The sequence below is a fragment of the Ambystoma mexicanum genome, chromosome 12, assembly GCF_040938575.1.
Source record: "Ambystoma mexicanum isolate Mex_15411 chromosome 12, UKY_AmexF1_1, whole genome shotgun sequence".
NCBI lineage: Eukaryota > Metazoa > Chordata > Amphibia > Caudata > Ambystomatidae > Ambystoma > Ambystoma mexicanum.
The window spans coordinates 873,223,981-873,248,244 of NC_090936.1; the positions used below are offsets into that span (position 1 = coordinate 873,223,981).

General features: G+C 43.8%; 1 protein-coding gene across 1 annotated transcript in view; it reads left to right on the plus strand.

Moving 5' to 3' along the window:
• The first annotated feature begins 11,154 nt into the window (after window positions 1-11,154).
• Window positions 11,155-24,264, plus strand: part of LOC138514086 (sodium-coupled monocarboxylate transporter 1-like) — a 606,141-nt gene continuing 593,031 nt past the window's right edge. The window contains exon 1 of the mRNA XM_069629351.1: window positions 11,155-11,766. Coding sequence (XP_069485452.1) covers window positions 11,416-11,766 — 351 coding nt within the window. The 5' untranslated portion in view covers window positions 11,155-11,415. The remainder of the gene's footprint in view (window positions 11,767-24,264) is intronic.

Genomic DNA, 24,264 nt, shown 5'->3' on the forward strand with positions numbered 1-24,264 from the left:
TATTTTATTTATTGATGATTTAATGGAAAAAATTGAATAAACAGTTACAACCTCCACCAAGGTGTGGCAACACAAATTTCAGAGTCCTTTTTGGTCAAGCAGCACACTGAGACAACACAAACATGTATAGCACAAGCATTTACTTTTAACTTCTCTCACCACTACCAACAAAACAATTCAAAACACCATGAAAATGAATGCAACCCACAGGAAAGTGCATGCACACACAAACCATTCTTGAGTGCCAGCAACCCTCACCCCCCATAGACTTCCACTAGGCTTCTCAGCTTTGAATGCAAGGCAGTGGCAAGGAATGGGAACCCAAGGTTAAAAAACAGATTTTGAGTAGGGCTTTTAGAAACACTCTGGTGACCAGCAATGATTGGGACAATTAGTTTTTCTGCACCAGGAAAAATAGTTTTTTTTATTAGTTAGGACAACTGCTATGGGACAGCACAAAAGGGACTTTGTGCTGCTAATACATAAAAGACCAGTAGGACTTTAGAACATACTAGCCAGCACATAAGAAGAAACTCGATTTTAGAATATGCAACACAAGGGCAAATGGAAAGGGAATGCAATTGGAAATTGGTTTTCACAACACAGTAGAGGAAGAGGAACAGACTAGGAAAAATGTTTTTTAAAAGATTATCTCAATATCCATGCAAAGGAAAATGCAGAAGAAATTCGGTTTTATTAAGGCTGCAAATTACAGGCAAGCTCTAGGCAATAGGGAACTCACAATAGGAAAATCAGGTTTTAGTTAAAATGATAAAGGCAAATAACAGGTAGGCTCTAGGCAATAGGATAGCTCACAATAGGAAAATCGGTTTGGGTTTAAATGACAGATTCAAATAACAGGTAGGCTCTGGTAAAAGGAATAGATTACAATAGGAAAATCCATTTTTAGATTAGGATGGCAGAGCCAGGGGAAAATATAGATGCAGATAGAAATTCGTTTTGTAGGACACAATTTAACACACAGCCAAATTTGTTTTTCAGCTCACAATGAAATTAATTCTTTGGGGAACACTTCATAACTATAACGACTCACAATGTCCTGAGATAATTGGTTTCGAATTCCAACTATCCCAATCCTGTGAAATAAATGTGGAAATTAATAGATTTACTGAGAAAATATACTATGGATCTACACAAGCCACTGGAGATTCTTCAATGGGAAATGACTGAAAAGCACAGACAAAGGATTTTTCAATGGGAAAATTACTACAATGCGCAGACAAGTAATGGATTTTTCAATAGGAAAATGAATGAATTGCAAAAACAAAAAAGATAGGGTATTTTTCCCAGGGACGTCATTTCACCAAAATGCCAGGGGTAGCTGAAGTGACATCACACGACTCTAGACCCCAGGTGACATCACAGGAAGTGATGTAATTTGACCCCACCCGAAGTGATATCATGGGATGCGATGGAACGCGACCTTTCACCCGTTGACAAAACAGGAAGTGCTATCACATAGCATTGTACACTACAAAAAATATGGTTATGATATTGCTATAATGTGATGTACATTTCATACAAGAATGGATCGCCATATGTATCGTTAAGATCAGTTTATATAGGCCCATATTACCAAATTACTGTGAATGCAAGTAGACGTCCACGACCAAATGATAATGATGTGTTATTATATAGCACTTACGCTTAAGCGCTTTATATAAAAAAAATATACACCCAATATCAACCAACCTGGGTTGGTACTCATTTATAAACCTCAGAAGGATTAAAGGCTGAGTTGAGGTGTTTAAGAACAGACTAAATCAGTGACTCACCCCCTGAAGTGTGCCTGAAATAAACCTTTAATGAGTCTAGCAATTATTGTATAGAATTCCAGAAAGACACATTATTTGGTATTCCCAATCTTTCTTATTTAGGGTCAGTGCTGAAAGTGTTAGACTTGTGTCACTCTTTTCTTCTTTTTCTTCTTTTCTTTAATGGGCTTTAACAAGAAAGCCAGCCACGCCAGAACTAAAGAGCCACATGGTGCTGGCCACAGCCCATGAGCTTACATTAAAAAAAAAAAACGTTTTTTTTTCTAGAGGTCGCAAGGATGACCACAGAGGTCGCAGTTGCGACCTCTGGCAACCCCCAAATGACATCCCTGATTTTTCCTTGGGGGTATCTCTATGGCAATGCTGAAGAGGATAGGGTTTATTTAATATATGGCTGGGTGTGTCTACACTTACAGGAGAGAGCTTGATGTACATCAGGGGGGGCATCAGAGCATCACTGCTGGGACAATCAAGGGATCAGTCAAGGATTCTCTCTGTCTCTCTGTATCAAAACAAACACAAATGGTCCATTCTAAAGTCACCCATGTGTTACTAACATCATTTATTATATAATGCACTTTAGGAATGAACGCAAGGATCAAAATTGTACAATAATTGTCTTTTTAATAATTTTGTTTTATGTTGTTGAGATTTGCAAATGTGACCTAATGGTCTGTTTTATGATTTACTATAGAATAATAAATATATGACCTATAGTTTTGGTAAAAACCTGAGCCTTCCATCTCTTTATATTTGCTAAAAGATAGATGGTACCACAAGTCTGTGTGGATTGAGACCTAGTTCCGTCACCTCCGGTGTGTACATCAAAAAGTAGCTTGCTTGGGATTTCTCTATGTTCTTTATGCTTTAAACACTGCCACTACAAACAATGGCTGCATTTGCTTCTTTCATCTAAATCAAGCGGCATCACATTTTTCTGTTCTGTCATGCTGAATACTAAAGCTGCACACATGACACCCAAAAAGGCTTTGCAATTTACTCTTGATTTCATTTTTCACAAAGCTGTGCCCTTCAAGGAAACCCCTTCTGGTATGTTTTATTTCTGCTGAGTAGCAAGAAGTGAGGCAAAAACATTCCCAGAGCAGCTGATGTACTGGGAAATCACTTGAAAGGCAAAGAATTCGGATTTCTACTGAAACACGGTTTGAATGTACTTTTGGAAATAAACACAGGCAAAGAAGCTCTTCAAAGAAAAGATGCTCTCCCTTGCCTTGTGTCAGTTACAAAGAACCTATTTTCAGCATCTCTCTGTGTCCAGAAATTGACCTGATCTTTAAAAGCCTTTCAGACAATTAATGCAAATAAACCGCATCTTGTGAAATTAACATGAGAGAAAAAAAATGAACCTGTGCAAGCCTGCTTTTGCAAAACAGTGAAATGACATTTTAAAAACGAAATAGGAAATAATACTGTAGCTCGCACAGAAACACAATTTTACATTACAGAGGAGCTGCAAAGACATATGTATATTGTGCTCTGTATTTTTCCCTCCAAAACGAACTTCAACAGCCCGGCTGAGGCTGAGGCATTCCTGTCATACCAGTTTGGTTTAAAGGCCAATTTCACACCTCCCCGTGAACTAACACTGCTAGGGCAGGGGCCCTGTTCTTATGGACTTGACAAGTGTCATAATTACAGGCTCCCTCAAACTGCCTGGCAGAAATGCTCCCAAGGACAAAGGAAGAGTCAAGCCCTGTGTTTGCCTCAGAAGTGTGCGTTCCTCTACCTTCAAACTGGAGGACTTCAAAGGGGGAGTCATGCCAACCCCTTTGCAAGCTGACCAACGGAGGACATTTTGGCTGGGGGCTTGGAAAGACTGCCCACATTTGGGGACTAATCCAGCCCATTTGATTTAAAGACCTTTTACATTTAGACATTTATTTCAGTAATCTGAATAAGTAGTAATGTGTTTATTATGCCAGCATTTTATGTGATTTTTGAACAAGCAAAATTAGATTATGTGTGTCTTCCTATCATGTGGTGAAATGAAATGGCAGACAAAATGTATTTCGGTGTGAATCATAATTGGTGGAGACACGAAACTTGAGGAAAATATGTCAAATGCTAATGTGCATTTGCGTAGCCATTTGCAGAATTGTAGATATTATATTTTTCTTATAAACAGCTAAATTGTGCCCAAGGATGAGGCAACATCAAACAAATTTGGCATTCGAAGCAGCATATTCCTTGTGAAATATGGTATCTGCCTATCTAGTTTTTACGATGGTGACGATTGTAAATATAAGGGTTTTGTTCCATAACTTATTTTGGTAAAAGTAACTGTGGGAAAAAAAGCAAGTCATAAAACGCACACACTTAAATTGATGTCACTTCCCTGGAACCAATCCGTTCGCAGGAAGGAGGGGACATCCATAGCCTGACCTATCCTGCTCAAGAGGAATGTCCAGATTACTTCCGCACACCTTGTAAAAATTCTCTGATGTCTTTCTGCCTATATAAGAGGGAGGCATAGGGAGATTCAACATTCAAAAATCCACCCTGCAAGATTCCAAGACTCCAGAACCAGGTCCAGAGATAGCTGGTCCACCAGATCCAGCCAGAACCATCCATCTAGGTTCAGGCAGACCCACTATTCCAGGGAGAAAAGAGGAAAGGCCGCTGATCCCCTTTGGGAGAATCCAGCAACCAGACCCTTTGCCCAACTGACAATAAAACAACAGTTCCACCATGATGACCAAAAAGGTTCAATAAATCTCCAAAATGATTCTTTTTCTTACAGTGTTATGGTCATTTCACTGGGGTTCTGATGTGGGCCAAATCACGATTCTGTAAGCCATCAAGTGATTTTTATAATAAACAGCGCCATTTTATTCCATTATACATAAAAGTCAAACTTTTGTTTATTAGGGGGACGAAATTTGCTTAGAGAAAAGAGAGAGAAATTAACACCATATTTAAGGCTACGTACATTGGAATAAGAAAAAACATATTCTGGGCAAAATATTTCAAAATCACACTTGAGTACATATATAATATTACAGCAGAAAATAGATTTGGAACAAGAAAAAGTGTGAGAACAAACATTTAGTGTAAAGAAGGTAAAGATGGAAGAGCAAAAAGGGCAAGAAAGAGTGTATTCTTTCTTTTTCTAAACTTCTAATTTCTCAGTTAAGTTGTCCTTCATCACTCGTGATTCGCTGGGGGTCGCGTAACTAGTTAGCATGGAGGAGTCTCATTCGTTATCGGAATTAACCAGCAAATCACTCCACCGACTAAGAACGGCCATGCACCACCATCCACAGAATTGAGAAAGAGCTATCAATCTGTCAATCCTTTCCGTGTCCAGGTTGGGTGAGGTTTCCCGCTGTCTGTCCGCAGAGACTAGACCCCTTTTGCCCAGCTGTTCCCATAAAGGAGAGCCCAGCCGCTGCCCAGTGAACAGATTCTTGCCTAAACTGTCCAAATTACCCAACTCAAGTGCATTTTGTAAGTATCACCCTCCCCAGTACCAAAAAGCTGCATACACAGCTGTTTTACCTTGCATTCTGTCCAAATCCTATAGAAATTCCATAAGAACCCTAGTAATTTCCCAAATTGTCAGCCTCCTCTGTTTATCCGGGCCTTAGAAGAATCAGTGTAGTATATATCTGTTAGTGTAATTATTTTAATATCTTTTCAGTCCTTTGTGTGAGTCCTTAGTGCCATTTTTTAAATAATTTAAGTAATTCCCCATTATGATGAATGCAGCGCAAATTGGTTAAAATTGTAAATGAACCTCCTTGCGTGCAGTGTCTTTCTTTAATAATCTAGTCACTAAAATACAGTCTCAGCAGAACAAATTATTTTGTTAATGAAACCGATTTTTTCTCGTGTGATTGCTTTTATTATCAAATCCGATTTTCAGACCCATAATGAAACCCATACGTTCACCCCATCAGGAGCCATTCTTTCACTTTAGTATCCTATCTGTTATGTGCCTTTGTACCCCATCAGAAAAAACTGATTTCTGATTTTGACTGTTTAGCTCATTTCCTTAGCTGTTTGTTTGTTTAAAATCTGTGAAAAATAAGAAATTGCAATTCTGCCATTGTCAGCTTCAGAGGACTCCTCCCACCAACTCTCCTCGCCTGAAGTCTCTGAAGCTCTGCCTGTAGGATCAACCCTCTTCTTTCTTCTTGTCCTTTTAGAGTCGTCCTCTTCTTCTTTCTTCTTAGTTCTCCTCTCTCTTTTCTTTTCGTGTAGGTAGGGACGGGCACCCCAAGAAGCCACCCTGACCGCAAAGGAACACAGCCAAAGGGGTATCCAGAGGAGCCAGCCCCCTAACAGGGAAAAAGCCGAATTAGGCAGAAAAAATCCTGTTCCACTGCCTTGTAGGACGCCGTACCGCTGGCAATTAGTAAGGAGGTAAGTAGAGGCGGTAGAACCAATGTAGAGCTCTGGTCTGGAGCGGGGTTCGTAGGAGAAGTGCGGGACTCAAGGACCGGGAGGTAAATGTAGAGCTCTGGTCCGGAGCGGGGTTCGTAGGAGAAGTGCAGGACTCAAGGACTGGGAGGTAAAAAGGGAACAGTTGAGAAAAAAAAAGGAGTTCAGAGGTACTGGGTTGATGCGCTAAGGACACAGAGAAATAAGCCTGTGTAAAGGAGAAGGGCTGCTGGAAAGACAAGGGAAAAAGAGGGGGAAGGAGAGAGGAGAGAGCAAGAGAGAAAGAAAGGAAGAGAGAGAGAAAGAGTGAGAGAGAGATCTAGCATGAAAAAAAATAACAAAAAAGAAAAACTAGAATTAGAATGGGAACTAAGGAAAATCAGTAAGCACCCAATGGAGAGAAATGCAGTACCCGAACTGCCTGTTGAAAGGAGCCGACAGAGAAAGCCTAGGATACAATGTATCCACCCAGAAGGGACACGCCAGAAGGAGGAATCGCAGGTCGGCTCTGAAAACGAAAGTGGACAAAAAGAGAGCCGGCTGGGGGGTCAGGGCACAAGAGAAACAAAGGGCAGAAGGGATCCACGAAGGGCAAAAAGAAAACAAAGAGGGAGGACGGGCAGAAACAAATGAGGAACAGGAACAAAATCTCACGAACCAGTGGGATACAGCTCGAGCGTCGGTAACTGAAAAGTTGCAACGCTACGAGCAGAGGGCGTGGCTACAATCTGTAAGGCTGGACCACGGGCATCTAGTCCGTTAACGAGGGGTTGAAGGCGATCTACTGCTGACCCTCCATCTTGCCCATAGCTTCCAGGGTCGCATCTTGACAGCCACGTGTGATTTTTGCTGCATTGCTTTCCTTCCCAAAGTCGATTTTCTCATCTGTATTCATGTTGCTTAGTACCTTGTCCAGTAGTTTGCAAGCTTCCTTGCCTGTTTAGTACAGCCACACAAATTCCTGTCCTATCGTTTCTACTGCACATGTAAACTGACCTCTAATTATCCAGTGAACTCTGAGTGTCATTTTGCTCCTTTTTCAAGGGTTTCATTTTTGTTTTGGCCTCCCATTCTGTGGTGGTAGGTTGGATTTAAAATCTGATTTTTCCCTCTTATTGTTGACTCATTGCCACTCCTTTCCACCCACACAGAATTTAGTCGGCAGAGGTTAGGGGGAGTATTGCAGGTGGAGTGCCTAACTGTTGTGCCATCTATAAGTATGACAAAAAGTGACTTTTCATCCATATCCATTTAAAACGTATGTGTCAAATGTCAGAAAGTTACATTAATTGTATTATAACATTTTGCTGTATAGTATCACCCGACTGGTGATTGCTGCCCTAAACTTGATTTGTTTGATTTTTTGATTTTGCATTTGAATTTTAAAAAAAAATGTCATTATTAGACACCTGTCTGGTTCATGGTCCATTGTGACACAGCGTGTTTGTCAAGGGGGGGTGTGGGACGGGTTGGGTGCCTTCTCAAAGCAGAATCCAAAATAAATAAATTAAAGCGTTTTTATTGTGCGCCACTTCCCTTGCCAGTGGAAAGAGTCCCAGTTTGGAGTGTGCCGTGTCGTAAAATCTGTTACAGTCAGGAGGGGTTCCTGTGCTTAGAATAGCCAAGGGCTTCAACGGCTAATAGCCAGCTATGGCCAGTTTTATTGCAGCCTAAGTGGTTTGAGTCATAAAAGCTGGGGAGAAGGGCAATACTTTATCTCGCCCCCATCACAAAAATAATCTCTACCAGCCTTTGGTTTGTATTTTTAACAGAATGGCCTCATGTTTGAAGGGGAACCAGACTTCCAGACCCACAACAGAGAAACTAAACCAGAAACCAAGATTTGTGCCTGCCTCTGCTGAAAGCATTTTACTTTTAACTAACCCTTGTAAATGCACACAATTTCAAAATGTCAACCCTTGCAAAAGTAGTTCCCTACACAAAGTGGTTAAAGAAGGGCAACATAATTATGTATTTTAAGACTTTAGCTGTACATCTGAATGCTTAAAGTGTTCATCTTAAAGGCACAATTGCAATGTCACTTTGTGAAGTTTCAGCCGTGAAGCCTTCATTCTGCTGCAATTCACATCTCCTTGTAGATTCTGTGAATTATGGTTTCCTCTGTGATGGGCTCCTGATGGAGAGAACTCCAGTTCATTTATTATAACTCTTGCACACATTTGAGGAGCATATTTCTTAACTGAAAGGGAAAAACTGATTTTACATACACTGGTTTCTGTCACAGTAAAAGGCTCCATTCTGCTGAGCAGGCTTGCACACCATCTTGCCTTTTTCATTTAACATTCTGGGCACTGCTCTTTCTGACAATATGGCTTCAGCTCTCCAAGACTTTTTGCTAATTTTGTCTCATGTCTTTCGCTTATGTAAGGTAATTCACGTTTTATGCATCTACATGTTTTGATGCTTAATTTCACTCCTTTTCGCTTTGGAAGTTCAGGGCCTTATTTTCATGTTAATTCAAGGCAGGCCTTTCATCTTGGGGAGCCCTCATACTGACTCTAGCCTTTAATTATGGCTTTTAGGGCTATTTAGCCCCACAATCCTGAAGTGACATCACAGGAAGTGATGGAACACAACCTTTCACCCCTTGACACAACATGAAGTGGCAACACATTGCATTGTTCCTAAGAACACTACGAAACATATGGTTATGATATCAGTGTAATGTGATGCACGTTTCATACAACAATGGATTACCATATGTATTGTTAATATCAGTGTGTATGGGCCCATATGACTGTGAATGCAAGCAGACGTCCAAGGCCAAATGATTATGATGTGTTATTATATAGCACTTACGCTTAAGCACTTTATATAGAACAAATATACATACAATATTACCCAACCTGTGTTGGTCCTCATTTATCAACCTCAGAAGGATGAAAGGCTGAGTTGGCCCTGCCGAGATTTAAACCTGCAACTTGCAGATCGCACACACATTGCAGTGCTCAACCCACTGAGCTACCTTACCAGCTCTCGATATCTTACCGGCTATAGAACAATGAGCAATTACATGTCTGAATGTTCTCAAAGTCAGAAAGCAAATGACACTCTGCAGTGGATACCATTAAACTGGTAACTGAGATTTAACAGCAGGCCTGTTTGTCTACAGGTAAGTGCAAAGTAGGCCACATGTCAAGCCTGCATGGATCTACTTTTCAGGCTTCAGAGGTTGGCAAAATACATACCATTGGGAGGGTTCATAACTGTGTAGTAAAGAATTTAGAGTAGTGCAGGAAAAGCAGCGCCCTGCCACTGGATCCTGTACTCTGGGCACTCGTTACCTCAAACATGCAAACAAACATTCTGAAGAGCATGCCAGGTAGATAGGAAGGATAGACACATTACAACAAAGCATTAATTGTGGCACCTTGAAATCAAGGGCCACTTCATGTGCCATGGTCAAGCATTTCTACACTGTACACAAGCTATTAGGCACAAAGGTTTTGTCAAGTGACCGAGGACACTGAGATGGAATGTGATGATCGTAACAGAGACACTGGTAGATAAAAACCATGCTATAACTGCAACATGCAAAAAGCAAAACAGTCCGAAATTGATATTTATTCTACTCTAAATACTTTTTGGAAGTTGTTGACTGCATTGCAAATTTGAGGTGCTTAAGAATAGACTAAATCAGTGGCTCGCCCCTGAAGTGTGTCTGAGATAACAATTAAATAAACTTTAATGAGTCTAGCAATTATTGTATTGAACTACAGAAAGACACATTATTTGTTATTCCTATTCTTTCTTATTTAGGGTCACTGCGCAAAGTGTTTTTTTTTAGGTCTGAACAAGACAGCCAGCCACTCCAGAAACAAACAGCCAAATGGTACTGGTCACATAGCCCAGGAGCTTCCATTAAAACATGTTTTATTTTATTTTTTTAGGGGAAGAAAAGGGAGACCACAGGGGTAGCAAAGGAGACCACGTGGGTTGCAGCTGTGACTTCTGGAGACCCCTGGCGTCCTCCAAATGACGTCCCTGGTGGCAGGACGCAAAGTACTGGTCTGCTTCTTTGTGTGAGTGGGGCACAAACAGGCTGGTAGGGGAGGATGGCAGGACATAGGTATAGTGTTTGTGTGCAGAGAGGGCGAATATGACGGAGTTAATGGAAAGTGGTAAGCAGCCAGGTATTTCTGTGGTGTTAGCGAAGTAAGGGGGGTGGGAGTGGGATCTCCAACTGTGGTGTCTACACATCACACCTGCAGTGCTGATCCATGGGAACAGATGAGAGGGTGAAAAGGGGAGACAGTGGGGGGAGGCATATATAGGGCTGTACTGGGAACCGAAAGTGCCACTCAAATGTTTTTTCAAAGTGGACCCATAGCAACTAATTCTTTAGTTCACCCACTCAAAAGTGGCCCAAGGTGCAGAAGCCCACCGGGAAATCTCCAGAGTTCCCTGTAGGCCAGTCCACCACTGGGCAAATATAACATTAATCTGCACATGCACAAATATATAAAGCGCCAGATGCATTCCAACATGGGGCGCTGAGTGACATCATACACAAATCAGGCTTTGCTCTTGTATTCTATTGGGAGTCACGTGGAACCATTCAGAGGAGATATATATATATATATCCCATTGTTGAAAATGACCCCTCTAAAATTCTAGATGTGAGAGATACCGCATCAATCATGTTGTGTGCTTGTTATGTCTGCTTTTTTAAATATGTATTAATATGTATTGCGTCATCCTCATGTTTAATACTGCCATCCCAATCATGCCACTGTATCTATCATATTTATGCCAAAATATACACCCTGGTGAACACATTGGCCTGGATGTGGCAAAACAAGAAGCTGATTCATGAGTTGGAAGGGGGCGGGGGGGCTTTTGTTTAGTCTTTTCTTTTAAACTTCCTTGTGTGCGGTTTTTCAAGCCGCTGTTTGCACTGCCGCCACTGCCGTTGTGTAAACGGTTGGGAAAGAGTGATGGCTTGGGGCGGTGTACTGAAGGGTGCTGAGAGAAAATCACACCTGACACGGAACGCCTCTGAACCAACTTGCTAGGGTTCAGCCCTGCCGCAGGACTGGTGCACGCTTCCCTCAATGCCTGTCTCGCGGCTGATGCCCTATTCAACGTGATCCCGCAAATCCCACAAAAGAAGTTACAACAGTGGAGATAAGAACGAGTGCCTTGAATTATCTCAACTTTTTCTTGCGGGTCGCGCCTTCCAAACTCGAGTGCAATGGCCACCACGGGAGTCATCGGTTCCTTCTCCGTCTGGGACTATGTGGTTTTGGCAGCTATGCTGGTTATCTCCGCCACCATTGGCTTATATTATGCTTTTGCCCAAGGAGGCCAAAAAACGACGACGGATTTCCTGATGGGGGGAAGGAGTATGACGGCCGTTCCGGTGGCCCTGTCTCTCACCGCCAGCTTCATGTCTGCAGTGACGATCCTGGGCACGCCTGCCGAAGTGTATCGCTATGGGGCCATGTATGCCGTCTTTGCCTTTTCATTCACGCTTGTGGTCATCATTAGTTCCGAGATATTCCTGCCTGTCTTTTACAGATTGGGTATCACTAGTACATATGAGGTAAGAGTACTCTGTGCAACTACTGTATTTGAATCAAATGTGATGAGTTTCTGTGCAGCTAGAAACTTCGATTGTATAATACAGAAAGGAGCTCAAAACACACCTGCTCAAGAAGAAGGGCTTGCATCATGACCACTGAACAGCACTGTTGTGGCACTCTGGCTGCTAGCGAAGACTGACCATGATGCTCGTCCCCTGGGATTACTACCATGCCCCCCTACACACTTGTGCGCAATCTGTGACTCTTTCCCTTCCTTGCCCACCCCCCGCCCCCCTTCCAGTTTGTAGAGCACTCTGTGGCTCTTCTAGCAAGGTTTGCAGTTTATGAATACCAAAAACAATAGAATATTAATTTTTAATAATTAATTATCAAACAACCTGGTGGGGTGTGTGTGTATGCGCGTGCCGGTAAAAACAGAGTCATGTTTTTTCCAGCGCCTGGCAATGGGAAATTACCGGGGCATTACAGCCCTGGTGGTCCCGGTAATTCCCCAAAACCAGGGGCAAGACAGCACCCACCCGCAGAACTCGGAGTGTGCTGGTCCGGTAACAAGAGTGCCGGTAGCTTACCTGCACCGTTGATACCAGACCGGCATACTCAAAATGAGGCCCAGTGTGATAGAACAGTATGATTTTGTACTTTGAAAGATGGTGTGTATGGCACACGATTTTGTGCCCAAGTATCCTTTTTAGGGCTTCCCTTTGAGTTGTTTCTGCCGAAAACCTGCTGAAAAGCACAGGTACTGGGAATAACTAAACAAGCAAACAAGTACACTTTAATTTATTACTTCCATAAATTCGGGGGAGCCAAATCTTTTGTCTGTTTAAGGCAGACTTCACAAACATACAACATACATTTTCCAGTGTAAATATATACATATATGTTCTGGAATGTACCAAGGCTGAGAATGATCCAATTCGCCCTGCCCCTTCCACTCATTCCTCTGGGCGCGCTACCAGGCGATTGGTCTCAGAGTTGGCGCTGTATAAATGAACAATAAATAAATACATATTTGATCTCCTTTAAACAATCCGATGTTGGTATGCCTAAGCACAGAGCTGGTAGTGCTCCTGGGCTCCACGTCCAAGGTTCTGGCAAAGGAAGAGACACCGTTATCCGGTACTTGTCAGTCACGTTGTCTATCTCGCAATAACAGCCCTACCATGTGAAACTACAGCTGCGGCTGCTTAGCGCTAGCATCTGTGGCATATCCAGTGCCTGTTTGAACATCTTGAATGATCTTGGTAATCGTTTCTCCTTTAACACCTGGACACAATATCCCACTATACATGTTCTGTGACGGGTGTCTTTGCTAAAATAGAAAGCGTTATGCAGGACGTTTATCAAACCCCCTTCACAAAAGCATGTTTTTTAATTCATTCAGTTTTCAAGTTTTTATCTTTTAGGGGCATTCATGGCAGTATGATTAGGCTTTGAATTCATGCATTTTTATCTTTTTCGCATGTAAAATTCATTTTTATTCAAATGCACTAGCAGTTGTCAAATTGTATGCCATGAGAACCCACACTCCCCCAGTCGTGACCGTCCTCTCTGCAGAAAATGTGGCTTTCATAATCTCAGGCTGTGAGGTGGTATTCGTAAAGCCCATCATTACCACCAAAACATGGCTGGCTTCTCTCTGTGCCCACAATTTCATTTTCCCTCGTTCGCGCTTTCCTCTGCTCTTGCTTACCAATTGAGACATTCTGGGCAGAGGCGTCGCTAGGGGAGGGGGAGAGAGGCTATAGCCCTGGGTCTTTTGATTGAAGGCACAGATAGAAGCTCAGGGTCCGTAACCCAAAGGCTAGCTAGCCCCCAGTCCCGACAGTCCCAACATTAGCATAGCCCTGGATCTTTTCCAGACCTAGCAACACCCCTGATTTGGGCCTGATTTGCAAAAGGTTTTTGAATGGGACTTTCCATTTGTAAATTAGGCCATCTGTGTGTTGTTTATCCGTGGTTCCAAATTGCCAGAAGCTGGAAGCTATTTAGCTTCTGCTTGCAGCCTAAGCAATCCTAGTTAGCTTGTCATCAACAAATACCAGTAGCTACTTTTAGCTTCCCAGGCCATCTGCTAGCATACAAACCTACCTGTAGACATTAACTCATTGTGTTTGGGAAGGCATATAGAGAAGTATAGGAACATATGTAGAACACATTTAAATCATACTGAGTCATAAATAATAGACAAAAGGTTATAGTGGTATTTCATGTGGGTGTTGGATATGTGACTCCCGTGGGCTCGTGCCATAGAGGTAGATTTTGCTTACTGGATAATGCTAAGGAGCCGCTTTTAGCTCCTGTTCGTCAAATCCCTTTTTTGATCTGTAGCATATCGTAATAAAGCAATAGAACCCGAGGAGGAGGGCATTATCGGCCTGGTAATGCCCCAAGCATCAGTCAGAAGCCCAAGTGATGCGAGGTCTTTAATATAAGCCCTGGGGCATTACGAGACAAGTAATGCCCCCCCCTCTCCTCTTGCTTTATTGCTATTAGTACCCTGGCACAGTGTACAAGGTGAGGAAACCATTACGCAACTCCAGAAAAAAAAAGAAAATGGCTGCCATTGATCGGGGAGAAGGGACAACAGGTACCTACTCCCTTTCCATGGTGGCCGTGAAAAAGATGTTTAAAAAAGTCAACAATGAAAACGGCGGCGATGGAAAGGAGCGAAGGGATTAGATGTAGTACCTCCACCCTTTCCATGGTGGACAGTATGAGAAAGGGACAGAACTTCCAGTGATGTAGCGTGCAGAACAAGAGCAGGTAAGTCTTTGTCGTGGCGGTAGCAACCCGGCGGGCGCCAATCAGATCGATTGTTACAATCTGATTGTCTCTCACCTCGTACTAATATCATGGAGACACATTTTACACGGTTGGCACAGCCCACCTAGCTACCCCCATTTATCCATGGACTGCTCTGTGACAGTTCTCATGTGGGCGCCCTATGGAGATTGCATACCTTTAGGTTAGTTTTGGCTTCAGAATGATGAACCCTTGTAAAGAGCATGTTACTGTCAGATTGCCCTTGATCACGGAGCCCAGCACCGGGTGACAGGTTACCACAAGCATCGTATGTAGCCACATTGAGCCTCGGCCACGGTGACTCAGCTCTGCTGCCGGCATTTTGTAATTGTGGGTGGTGGCTCCTTTTCAGTGCGAAGGTTATGATTATTTTCAGGATAACCGTCAACTCCCAAGGAGTTTCCTATGCCTGGCTTTAAAGATATGATCCCTGTGTGTCGTAATCACGTGTGTCGTAATCACCATGTGGAAGTTTCCCACCAGTATTCATGTGTACCTTGCACAATAATTGTTATGCTGTAACAAAGGCTTTTTGGTTCCACACGTTAGCTACTTGGCGCCCTGTCATTTCTGTAACTACTCGAGAACCTGCGAGCGATTTGTTTGATTAAACTGTATTTCAACTCAGTGTATTTCACAATCGGAAAATATTAGAGTTACTGCTACACAGCAGCCCTGACGCATTACGTGATTCACCATCACAAGCACCACGTGTCAAGACCCTCATCACTTTAAAAGAATAGCATCAGTGATGTTGTACAAAATAACAAAAGACATAAGAGGACGCCTCTCACGTTAGTACAGTTCTCCTTGGGTCCAGAGGCACTATGATGCCCTTAATCAGTCAGAGGCCTCGCCCTGGCACAACGCGTTTCAGACCTGGCAATGGTTAGCAGACTTTCCTATGAGGTGTGGGGGATCGAGTGAACGTGTCATAATGTCCTTAGAAATGAATGAGGTAAATCAAGGCGTGCGTTGTGTGCCGCCTTATGTCGTCAGATGGTCACTTCAATAAAGCAATATTCTAACTGCATGTGGAAAAGACAGTACGTTTTTAAATCCACGTGCCTTGAGGCATGTACATAACTCAGTAATGAAAACAGGTACATTGGTATGAAATACACACGTTTTTTCCACTCGTTATTAGATGTCTCCCGGGTGGATAGCTCAGCGGCAACGTGTTCTTCTTGGACACGAAGCAACACAGTTTCCATCCCCAGGTCCACACTTAGAAATCTCTGGGTATTAAGCGCATTATAAATACGCAACGAAAATAGATATTCCTGTAACAGCGCCTCGATGCCCCTGGCTGTGTGGCTTTAAACATGCAAATAAATAAATTGTTTTCTTGTACAAGAGCTGCCACCAGGAATGGAGAGCATTGAGCATTTCACGGAGGTCCCCTGCGTGCATGTGCAGCAGTGAGAGGGGTGTTTGCTGCCCAAATGCACCGAGCTCCGGAGGATGACCTGCAGTCTCTCGCCTCCGCGGTTGCAAGTCACCAGCGCATCCAAGCAGCGAGTGTTCATCTCAGGGGCATTGGTGAATTCGGAAAGTGCTGGGGCAGACGTATTTCCCCAAACTGACACGAGACAGTGAGCTACCACAGAGAGCAAGAGTGAACCCGCGCACGCAGGTCTGGGGCAGGGAGTTCACTGATCCCAAATGGTGCATTTTACAGCTATATTTTGGGGGCGAAATTAGATTTCAAAAAGCCATTGAATGTACAGGCAGTTTTGTAGAGGAGCACACGGCGTATTCAAATACTTGAGATCCCAGGTGAGCAAAAGTCAAGTAAGCAGGAGCATGTCAGTGCAGCAAGTCATGTTTGTGGCAATCCGAACATTGTGCGCTCATTAGAAACAGATACGTGTGGGCCGAATAAATGAAACAGCCCCTAACACAGTGTGCGCCTAGCACAATAGCAAATATGCCATTTGGAAATCAGATGGACGTAGACATTACAGGCAATTTATCATTAAAAAACATTGTTAACAAAATAGCATCAGAACTGGCAGACCTTAAAACAGAACCCGGACTAAGTACAAGTGTGTTGCTACCACGTGCATGGTTACTAAAACGTCAACGTAAACACATTATTATACAAGCATCTGCATTTCTCCTAGAATATTGTAATGCCGGCCTAACACACCAGGCCAGCGTTGCCCATCATGCTGGCAGGTGAATGTGTTTTACTGGAGAAGCACTTACATCACATTTTTGTAATACTATTGTCTGCCTCAACAGTGCCGTGACTACGTTGCCGCAGTTGAGCATGGTGTCTTGGTCCCATGTACTTTCATCCCGCATCTGACTTTCTCCCTGAATCCTACCATGCAACCTTTATTATCCATACAGCTGTTCCATGTCGAGTGTTACTGCCCCTGAGTTGTCCCATGTTACTCTCATTGCCCCCAGAAATGGTCCCATTACCCCCTGCCTTGCCTCAAATCCCTCTCATTGCTACTGGAACTGCTCCAGGATCGACACTTTGCTACTCTATTTGCTCCCAGTACCTTCCTACTGCACTTTAAATAAATGCCACTCTCTTTGTACTAAGAAGTGCCCAAAGTCAAATCCTGTGGCCCCATGTCACTTGTTGCCCCAGAAAGTGTGTCATATCTCAGGGGGACTCGGCATTGTTGCCTAATAATTGCAGGGAGAAAGCAGGGATGTCGTTTCACCAAAATGCCAGGGGTAGCGGACGTGACATTACACGTCCCTTGCCCTCTGATGGCATCACAGGAAGTGATACCATTTGGCCCCGCCCCAAGTGACATCACAGGAAGTGATAGCACACAACCTTTCACCTTTTGACAACGCAGGAAGTGGCATCACATAGCATTGTTCCTCAGTACACTAATAAAAATATGGTTACGATATAATTGTAATATGATATACATTTAATACAAGAATGGATCACCATATTTAGCAATTATATCAGTGTGTATAGGCCCATATTACCAAATTGCTGTGATTGTAAACAGATGTCCAACACAACCACCTGGACTATTGTACATCACTGCGGCTAAACTGTAAACCGAGCATCTCAAAGAGGCCTAAACCCCAAAGCGCAGACATCCAGTGCCTGCCAAGTGCAGCAACTGACCAACACATGTCCAACCAGAAGACTATCATAGGTGTAAGTGATTTCAATCCGGCACATCACCTAAGTCAATGCCTAGTGTGTAATGCACAACTGAAACCCTTATTTATTTGTGTCTAAAAGTTCTTTCATTCTGAACGATGTACCACTCATATCAAGCCGCTCTCTTGGGACCCCCACGGTCACACTGAACCAGGAATCAAGCTGGTTTGCAAAGTTAACATATTTATTTATGTACTCACAATTTTAATCACACTATGTTTATGGGTACACAATAATCACCAATGGGGTGATGTGACACTAAGCAATCTCTTTAATGCACAAGGAGCAATAGTGAGCAAAACAATTCAGCACAGAAATAATACTTTTGTGTGTGTGTTCAGATCAGATTAGCAGTGTGGTTACTATTTCCCCCTGCACACCCCTCAACCCCCCAATAGACAATGTAAAGAGATAGGAGGAGAAAACAGGTTTCAGGAATGGCAAAATTCAAACAAAATATCAATCCCAATTCCCCCCAGCAAACACAAGAGAAAAACGGAATTGATTGGCAAGCTGTCAAAATGGTTTTAAAATTGTAAAACACTAAATATGGCTAAAATTGCTGAAATTGTTTAAATTCTTATGGGAGCCACTTTGGATAGTTACACATAAACACTAGCAATGATTTGATACTAAGAAGCAATGTGAAATCTTAAAATTGAGGTTGGAGCAATCAAAAGCTGTTTTGCACGTGTCAGAAATTCCCTAAATGAAAATTTGCAGCAAACTTTTCAGTGCACGGTAATCACGATTACGGGAGAACTATATGGATTTGGAATGCGGTTTGAGGTTCTATGTAAAGCTGAGGTTGACATTTTGTCTCCTCCCAGTTCCTCCTGGCGGAGGCCATTTACGACCCTTCATAATTAGCATCTCCTTGAGCTGGAGGAAGTCCATTGTCTTCTTCCCCTGGCAGACCAAATTCTTCCCCTCACCCTGTAATCATCACTTAGGTGTGATTTCTTGGTGGAGGGAAGCAGAAGGGAGAGGCCTGGGGTCTGTGGGGGAAGTTATTATACTGGTTTGGCTGCTTTTAGTCAAGCTTAAATTCAAATGTCATTCTGTTGTATTTTTTTCTTGGTTTAAAACACTTGTAATTTCAAAACAAGCAGCTATAAAACGTATTTCAAATTCTAAACCATGTGATTAAACAGTTTCAACCTAGGTTTCTCTCAATAACAGGTCACTTAGTTGTCAACCATTTGATTTCAGTTGTACAAGTTTAAATTCTATCATGCAGGCTCCTGACAGCTGTAATTCAGGTGGCTGAGGGAACTGCACCCAAATTTTGACAGATTTCACAGGCAGACAACTCTTGCTGTGGATGTTTTTATGACAAATTCAGCTTTCCAGGACATTGTAATATCACAATGATTTCTTGAACTAAGTGAATTGTAGCACCCAGCAAGAATATTGGATTTTTGTGGGTGTTTCGCACTGGCATTCTGCAGTTTCAGCAACCAAGAAAAAGGATTTAAAAGCAAGATTTTGAATTTATTTCAGCAAAGCACTGCTTTTCACTCTGTGCTCCATTTTCACTTGTTGGGCAGCCCAGTGAAATATTTCATGAGTGAGATGTCTGTTCCACCACTGACAACATGCATGGAGGATTGGGCAGCCATCTTTTTGTGTTGCAAAGCACGATTTCTATAGGCTTTGGCGCGAACAAGGGTTTTGCAGCCATTTGATAATTCTGGCGCCATCTGGAAACAGGGATGCCGCATGGCAGAGCAAAAGTGGGTCAATACATCCCACAGAGCCCCCCCTGCCAACTTAAGTTTGACCGCCCGTCAAGGGGAAGTCGGGAGATTGGGATGCTCATTCTTTCTTTTTGGTCCAAGTGGAACAATTTGTCTGCTTCTCCCCTCAGTGCTGGATCCACAGGTTCTCTTCACCAGTTCCAGATGGGAGTATGGAGCGATACTCCGGGCCCCTTGGGTCTTTCCTCCCAGTCCCCGAGTGGTCCTCCTTGGTGCTTACAATCCATGGTTTCAGTACTATGAGACAGAACAGAGCAGAGTTATGGACATTTCCCCACCACTATTCATGTAGTGGGGCAGATGCATCCATTTGACCTACAATTGACAATCTTTCCCGCCTGTAATTACTACTGATTTTAACAGGTGGAATGGTTTTACAATTGGAATTTTCTAGGGATCCGGAATGTCCCCCTCTGGGTTTCTGGATGGCTCCTCTATTTGCAGCAGAGTATGCCTAGGATGGCAACACTTCAGCTGGTTGATGTGGACCCCCTTGTCTTCCCCTTCTGCCAAACTGCCTTTGGGGATACAGATTTTGAAGGAGACTGGTGAGATTCCGTCTACAATTTCAAAAGGACCCTGCCAGCTAGGAAGAAATTTTTATTGGTCGGTTAGTCTGGGTCCAGAGGACCTTGTTCACACAATCGATGAGGGGAGACAACCTACGCAGGATGTCATTCCCTAGTAAACATGGTATGCCCACTGGAGTCACAACTATGACCGGGTGCTTCACCTTGTGTTGCCCAATTTTAATGTCCAAATCTGCAGTCCCCGCGACAGGAATTTACTTCCCGTCGAAGTTCTGAAGTTGTCCAGGAAGAGGGGTTAGAGTAATTTGTATTTCTCCCCCCTTCCCGAATTCAGTTGCTCAAAGGCCCTTTTCGAAAGAAGTTCTGGGTTCCCCAGGTTCTGATTCCGGGCTACCCCCGCCCCCCCTTTTTGGAGGCAGTCACCAGGATGGGTTTGAACCAGGGGAGTTTCATGTTGGTCATGCTGGGTAGTGATGATGGGCGGTTTTAACTCGGTCCCCACATCTACCCAGTTTGGATTTGGATCCTTTGGGACCCATTTTTCTTTGGGAAGAGTTCCCCCATCCCTGAAGGAGAAAGTCCTTTCCCCAGAATCCTCTGAGGACCCCTCTCCTTCAAACTGGAAGATCTGTACCTCCTCCTCAAAATGGGTCTTTTTAGGGTCTTTATTTCTCCTACCTGCCCTCTGCTCCTTGGGTTGCAGACTTTCGGGGGCAGGAGATTTTGGTTCCAGTTCCTGGGTTTCCAGGGGCTTTTCACAAGTGGGGAAGGAAGCTTCCTCCAAGGCTTTACACCCCCTTCCCCTTGTGCCTCCTCCCTGGGAACTGGTGGGTTGTCGGGGTTCTTACCCCGTCATTGTTCTGGAGCACCAGACCCTAGATTCGAGGAGTTCTGGGCCGCCATGCTCATCTGAGGGTTCTGTTGAGCCCTCAGCATGTGACCCAGATCCTGTGCCATGTTCTGGACCTGACGTTCTAGTTGGGACACTCGTTCTGGCTGGTAGAGGGTCCTCAGATCTACCAAGGGTTGGTCCCGGGAAGGGTAACTATCCCTTCTCCCAAAATACCCCAGGTTTGGAAAGTTTGGGTACCCCTCCACCCTTGGCCTTCCCTCTCCCGGATTGGGCTGTCTGGGCTCAGGAAAGTGGGGAAAGAAGGATGGGTTGTTTTGGGGGTTGAAATTATCCGGGTACCTAGGAAAGAAATTTGGTCCGGCATTTGGGGGATTACTGCCCTCCTGGGGGAAGTTTTAAGGAGGGAAGTTCCCTGGGTTTCCTGCTGTCTGGTTGGATACCCCCCCTTGGGCCGGAGGAGTCCACACATAACCCAGGATGGGTCTATTTCCATTGTGGCGTGGGCTGATAAAGTCAGGGGAGTTAGGGTTCCCATTTGTGAGGGTTCCTCCCTGGCTCTCGGTTTGGGATTGGCCCGGGGGCCTTCTGGGTTTGGGGTTGTTTGGATTCTGTGCAGGAAGGTTTTTAGGCCCCCCCATCCCCAGATCTAAAATGGGGGCAACCTTCCCCTCTGCCACCTTAGCAGTTGCAGGGGTGTTGGTTGTTTTGGGGCTTTTGCTACTATTTTTATTTTCCAACGGCTTCTGCACCTCATAGATGCGCATTGCTTGTTCAATGACCCAGTCCAGTGATCTCTTCTCATGAAAGTCCCTCACTAGCTGGGTCATAATATACTTAGGGAGAGCATGAAAGAAGGTGTTTACGAATTCTTTACTGTCAGTGCACACCTTTATAGTGGTCTGCGCAAAGGCACGTTTTAATTCCTGAACAAATTCTTGTGGGGCCTGGTTTTCCCCACATTGTAAATTGTAGGCTGCCTTGGGAGCCTCTTGAGGGTTCCTATGAATGGAAAAATGTTTCAGGATGGCCACCCTATAGGTGGACCATCTGGAATGGTTCTGATCCTCCAGCCCAGCATAGAAGCTGGAGTACTCTGGAGAAAATGTCCATTTCACAAACTGAATACAGCTTTGGCTGTCCTTCAGATGGAAAGTTTCCATCATCTGTTCAAATAACTCAAGATGCTCCCAAACCCAATATGTTGCATTCTTGTGGTAGGTCATAATGACGCTCCTAATGGCTTTTATTTGTTTCAGGGGATCCTTGAGCAAAGCCCTCTTGACTTTGTTGGCTTTTTAGTTCGGGTCACCCTGGTCCACTCATCCTCTGACTCAGAGGCACTGCTACCAGAGGTGGCTGTCTGGTCTTCTAGGCTCGCCCGGATTCTGCGAGCTAGGGAATGGCTGGCAGAATGTGGGGGCCTAGTTTCTTAGGACCTGTGCTGACTCTTCCTTGCTCCCAGGATTGGCTGAGTGCCCCCCTACTGTCCTAGCTGGGAAGAGGTTTTCAGTATGCTCTTAGTGGGCCTACTCTCATGGAATTCCCCACCAAATTTTACCGTCTGATCTCTGGGTAAATTATATTTCTGAGGATCCATTTCTCTGATCCTCCCCTCCATGGAGTTTCCCTGATCAGAGTAGATGGCCCTAGCACTTGGGAACCCATACACAAATGTCCGCCCATCCATTTCTGGGAGGCGCTGACCTATTAGCCCCATATTCCTCATTGGGTTGAAGTCTACCATCCCCATGGCCCTTGGCTCATGTGAGTCAGTGGACATGGGGGTGCTAGAGGCCATGGAATGGAATAGATTAAAGTCTCTGGTGCCAGGGCTCCTGAGGTTATGTTCAGGGGTCTCCCTCTCCCATCTGACCTCATCTCTCTCAGCCCCTACTCCTGTTGGCCTGCAAGAATCTGAACCTTTTGTTCTTCTATTAAGGCCTTACTGGTCTCTATTAATTGTTCCTGCATGGCTACCTGTCTATGGAGCTTGCCATTTTTCTCACAGAGAGCCTCATTGTCTCTCTGTGCTTCCTGCCTAACTTTGGAGTATTGGGCCAATTTTTGCTGCAGGAGGGTCACCTCCTAAATCCTGTCCTTACTGGCCTGGTCATTATTTGCTAGAGCATCTTCCACCCTCCTGGTGTGCTCTAACAGCTTTTCATATTTCATTTTTAGTTCACCCAGTCCCTGAAGGCCCAGGTGATTTTCTTCCATCTTGGTTTTTAAATAACTGACTTCCTGGCCTAAGGTGTCCCTTTCTTGAATTAGAGTGCCCCTCTGTGCAGCCAGGTCATCCCTTTGTTTTTTGAATGCACCAGCTTTCTGGCGCTCTTCATCAAATTCTGTTTGGGATTCAAGGTCTTTGAGAATTAATTTATTATTTTCCTCTTTTAAGGATTCTAGGCGGTTTTGCAGGGTGACTATCTGCTCTGCACAGACTCTATTATAGTTCAATTGCTGCTCGAGCTTTTATTGGCTCCATAATAGAGAATCCAATCTTTCCTGACACTCTTTTTGCAGTGTCAATACTTTGGTATCCTGCTGTACCCTCTCTTGCTGCAGGAGATGCAGATATTTCTTTACTTTGGTCAGGTACTGTCTGGTTTCACTCTCTGATTCTTGGCTCTTTTGTAGCCTTTGCTCTGGAGAGTCCAAATCAGTTTTTTTTTCTAGGACTGTACTTGCCTCTTTGCCAGATCTAGGTTTTCGGCATATTTTTCCTGTATTTCTCCAATGTGGAGGTACAGGTACGCCGCTATTTTGACAATTTTACATTGCTCTTTTTGTTACCCTTGGAGCCATATATAGTTCACTAACTGCCATGTGTAATGGACCCTGGTTATGCATATATCTAATCCTGTGGCAGTTGCTTGTTGTTTGATTTCCTGCAGCCAAACATTCTGATCCTGCTCTGTCCATTCAACCCTGACAAACAGTTTGTGCAGTAGGTGTCCTTTTGCCATATTAATTTCCACTGGGGTTGCCATTCCGGAAATTTTAATTACCTTCTGACTTATATCAGGGTTCCTTTTAGCGTTGCAAAACAGGCCAAACTCTGTTGAGTGTTTCTATTTAAGGGTATTTTTACAGTGTAGCACAGTGTGGTAGCCTGACAAGGTGTATGTACCCCGTCAGGTAGCACGCTGTATTAGACTGTCACAAGCGGTATGTCTAATTCAGGATCCCGGACGAGCCCCCAATCTGTAAGTGATTTCAATCCGGCACTTCACCTAAGTCAATGCCTAGCGTGTAATGCACAACTGAAACCCTTATTTATTTGTGTCTAAAAGTTCTTTTATTCTGAACGATGTACTACTCATATCACGCCCCTCTCTTGGAACCCCCCCGGTCACACTGAACCAGGAATCAGGCTGGTTTGCAAAGTTAAAATATTTATT